At 32.8% G+C, this 4,461-nt stretch overlaps 1 protein-coding gene across 1 annotated transcript; it reads right to left on the reverse strand.

Moving 5' to 3' along the window:
- Positions 1 to 697: 697 nt before the first annotated feature.
- LOC120263651 lies at positions 698 to 2,247 on the reverse strand. Its single transcript, XM_039271615.1, has 5 exons — positions 2,084 to 2,247; positions 1,920 to 1,991; positions 1,706 to 1,776; positions 967 to 1,157; positions 698 to 822 (listed from the first exon to the last, which is right to left on the reverse strand). Exons 1-5 carry the CDS (start codon positions 2,245 to 2,247, stop codon positions 733 to 735), a joined length of 588 nt encoding a protein of 195 aa, XP_039127549.1. The 3' UTR covers positions 698 to 732.
- Between the last annotated feature and the right edge of the window lie 2,214 nt (positions 2,248 to 4,461).

Consider the following 4,461-nt stretch of genomic DNA (forward strand, 5'->3'; position numbering starts at 1 on the left):
GTGAGAATTATATTGTTTGATGATATTTTTATTAGGAAAATGAAAGTTCAAACTTAATGAAATATATAATTTTTTTTGTAAAAATTGCTCTAATTATTATGATCTATGTCGTTTTTCACATTAGTTGAATTGGCTTTTGTAAACAAATATAAACACGCCTTAAATAAAAATGAATATTACTCTTATGACAAGTCAACATGGTGGTGCTTCCAGAGAAAAAAGACTTAACCTTTTAAGAAAATAAAAAAAAAATTATGTGGGAAAAATTGGCTTCTAGAGGAAAAAAAAGACTTCACCCTTTTAAGAAATTAAAATATAAAATTTGTGGGAAAAATTAGCTTCTAGAGATCTTCACTGAGAAAATTAAAAAAAATAAAATTATCAATGATCTCTTGACCTATTGGTGTTTGATCTTTAACATAGGGTGTTTATATATGTTCTTATTAAGAAAATAGATTTGAACTTCAGCTCACGTGGGATGAAGGCATATATATTTTAAAAAATTAACTCCGCGTCTTACGTGGTTTGTTCACTTTGTATAAAAAAAATACGCTTTTGTTCAAAATTTTTACCAAAAAAAATTATTTTCATAAATTACTTCAAATTGAAAAAGAACACATACATATACATATACATATATATATACATACATACATATTGCTTATAAACAAGTCAATTACAAACATTATAATCACAAATTAAAACTCCTTCAAGTTATTCACTTTTAAGGCCTCAAATCTTTTCCTCTCCTTCTCCCAATGAAGCCTTCCTTTTGATCAAAGGATTCACCAATGAGTCCACGTCAGCCTCAATCTCATCAATCTATTAAAGATTACATAACAACCAAATTTCATTTACATTAATCAAAAACACACACACACACACACACACACACATATATATATAATGTGCTGTATCCACATTTTCCTTTTAACAAATAATTAAAGTTAATTATAATGTAATTACCTTATTGATGAAGCCTTCAACAGCCTCAGCACTCTTGTCCACGACTTGAGCTATATGTTCTACTTCCAAAACTGCCTTCTTTATCTCTCCATCTGGCAATGCATCGGCCACCGCTGATGATGCCTTCTCTGTAACTTCCGCCACACTTTCTACAACTTCAGCTATTGTCTCTATTGTCTCCTCCACTTGATCTAACATATAAATATTAAATTTTTGATATCATTAGACATATTACGTTCATATATAACTTAATTTTTATGTATGTTAAAAATAAAACTATCAATTAGTTGTTATTCTTTATAGTTATTGTAATAAAGAATATGAAAATAAGTTAATGTTATAAAAAGAATGACTTTAATATTCATTGATTGATGTAATATAAAAGGATTAACCTAATGTAATAGATTTATTCTTCTATCACGTTAAAAAAAGAAGAGAAGGTGCACAAAGAGAATTTTTAACATGTTAAATATAAGTCTATATATATAAATATATATATATATATATATATGAGGATCAATCCTCTATACGCGTTCTGATTAAAAATCGTGAGCGTTAACTGGGACCGTTGGATTTCGATCCAGCGGTCGAGACTATTCGATAAACGAGTGTATTCTGTCTTTATGAGCTGTAGCTAAAAGGGTTAAGCATTCTTGTGAGCTACGTGGGACGTCTATGCCGTCCACGGAGAACTCTTTCTCCATATATATATATATATATATATTCAATTACTACGTACCTTGGATCCTTCTTACTCTTCCATAAAATGGCAAAGCTAAGAGAACCAATGCACCCCATAACCAGTTTGCCCTACATAAACAAACCACAAAGCGAAGTTCATAAAGTACAACCCATTAGCACATACATATATAACTTTACAAGATCTCTATATATTAACTAGATATATATATATATCACGTATATAACTTATATACATATATATATATACATACCAAGACGGAAGATTGAGTAAGAAGAGGGGAACAGCAGAAGGTAGTGTTTCAACAATGTTCTTCATTACTTCCCTATATATAAAAGAAACACATCAAGACATGATTAATCAAAACCAATTACAATCCATCAACTACAGCTTATACAATGAAAATAATTAACTCACATGTCATCATTTGATGCTCGAGAAACCGATAAACAGCGTCTTCTAATCGACGTAGTATTGACGCAACGGTAAGGATGAGAGATCAAGTAAACTAGAGACCTAAATTTAGAAGAGGAGAAGGTGTAGAAAGCAGAAGGATTAAGAGGAAGAAGTGTATTAGACATAGATAAACACAATCTTAATTTATAATCTTACGTATCCTCTCTATATAACTATTTAATAAGGTTTTTGTATGTGTGTGCGCATATATATATATATATATATATCTGGTTTGAGATGAAGGGAAAGTAGGACAATAGTGGCTTTGAAAAGAAAAATGTGTTTGACTTTAGACCAAGTCCTTGATGAAAACGTGTAGGACTTTTGATGATAAAGCTTGTCTTAGGTATATGTCCTCCAATTGGGATAATCTTGATAAGCAGACAGCGTGTCATAATGGTTTTAAGGGAAAGTCTAAATGGTTTTCTTAGTTGAATGTTTTGTAATTTACTTCTTGTTAGGTACCATATTTATCTTTTCAATTCATGTTTAGATTGCTAAATTTATTTATTTTTTCATATTTTAATTGATACAACTTTTATGAGACAAATACATTAAAAACATATATAAATTCATTCTGGTTTATATATTTTATTGAATATTATTTTTTATCTCTATATTTTTAAAAGGATTTTGGCAAATGAATATAAGTGAGAAAAATTTTAGAATATATAAATTAGTCCAGAAGGAGGCTAAAAAAGCCGTGAGCGAGGTTAAGTATAAGACTTATGATACACTATATACTAATTAGGTTCAAAAAGAAAAACATATATTGAAATAAATGTGGATAAACCACAACTTTATTGAAAAATGAAAGACATGAACATAAGATAAAAAGCTTTTCATCGAGTGAGGAGAAAAACTAAGAGCGACGGGAAAAATAAAAATACAAGGAGAAAAGAAGCTGGGTAGGCGGAAGACACCGTCTGGTCCCTCAGGCCTGCCCAAACCATCAAAAGGAGCAACTACTCCTGCGCATGATCGGGTCCAGACTCTCCGGTGAGTTGAGGGTTCTAGCTGAGAAATTAAGGGATCGCTGAATTTTACGAAAAGCTTGATAATGTGAGCTGCGACAATCAGTGCGAGTTGAGAACCAAGAGAAACATATAGTTTAGCTAAAATTAGAGAAAAGAAAATGTGGAATTTAGGGAGTTTTTGTGAAGATAATAAGATGCTAGTGAAGGATGAGGATCAAATTAAGGAAAGATTGAGAGGATCTCCAAACCAACACTAAAAATGTAAAACAAGAAGAATTTAACATTCTTCACATTTCAACAAATCAACTGCAAACATTTTATAAACATGCTAACATAAAATTAAGGACAAGAGTTTCAAAGGAATTTAAAGAGTCGAATAATTATTTAATATCACAAGAATAAAGAATAGTAACTAAATATATTCTTCTAGGGGTTCTTTTTCTTCTTCTTTCGTTTTTTTTTTGTCCCTTTAGCTCTTCTTCAAAAACCTTTCCTCTTGTAGTTTTTTAGTCTTTAGACCTAAATCTTTCTTCCCTAATGAAAGCCTTTTTTTTTAGATAAAAAGTAGATAAACCATATTCATTAAACGAAAAGGCACAGAACAAACAAGAGTACAAAGATAACCTCACCCAGGAGTGAGGAACAAAACAAAGGAGAAACAACAACACACTAGGAAAAACAACACAAGTAGCCAACTAGAGGAGAACCGCCCCTAGGGGCTAACACAAGACAACAACATCAGCACTAGCCTTCACCCTGAGAGAACGCCAACTCCGCTTGAGCACCTTGCTCCCGGTCCTTGGAAGAGAGAAAATCAAGGCTCCTCTTAATCTTTCCACTGGGCTCCTCCAGTTTTGCCTTCTTTGACTCAGGAATTGCATTTATCCACATGAGCACCATATGAATAATTTTAAAAATAATAGAAGTAGTCGAAGAACATGAAGAAGTAAATATGCATGCATTTCGCTCAATCCGGATATTCCAAATAATGGCCCTCAGAAGAAGATCCCAGAAAGAAGACAGGGATCTCCCAATATTTCGATGCCAACTTCCCCACAATTCCCCTAAAAAGTTGGGGCTACTACGGAGACCAAAGAGCAGTCAAAAGTTCCAAATATAAGAAGCCATCGAGCATTGGGTGAAAAGATGATTAGAAGTCTCCCAGACGGACTTTGTGCTTCTGTGACTCATTAAGCTCCGTGAACGAGCTTCTCACACCGGTCATGTGATTCGAACACCCACTATCCACGATCTACACGGAGACTTGCGGATTTTTCTCCCCTGCACGGTGAGCGAGAAAAAAATATTGCTTACCTCCTTCTCCTTTTTCTTACGACGAGAGGGATCCCCCTTTCTCCACTG

Source organism: Dioscorea cayenensis, chromosome 6, assembly GCF_009730915.1.
Source record: "Dioscorea cayenensis subsp. rotundata cultivar TDr96_F1 chromosome 6, TDr96_F1_v2_PseudoChromosome.rev07_lg8_w22 25.fasta, whole genome shotgun sequence".
NCBI classification, from domain to species: Eukaryota; Viridiplantae; Streptophyta; class Magnoliopsida; order Dioscoreales; family Dioscoreaceae; genus Dioscorea; species Dioscorea cayenensis.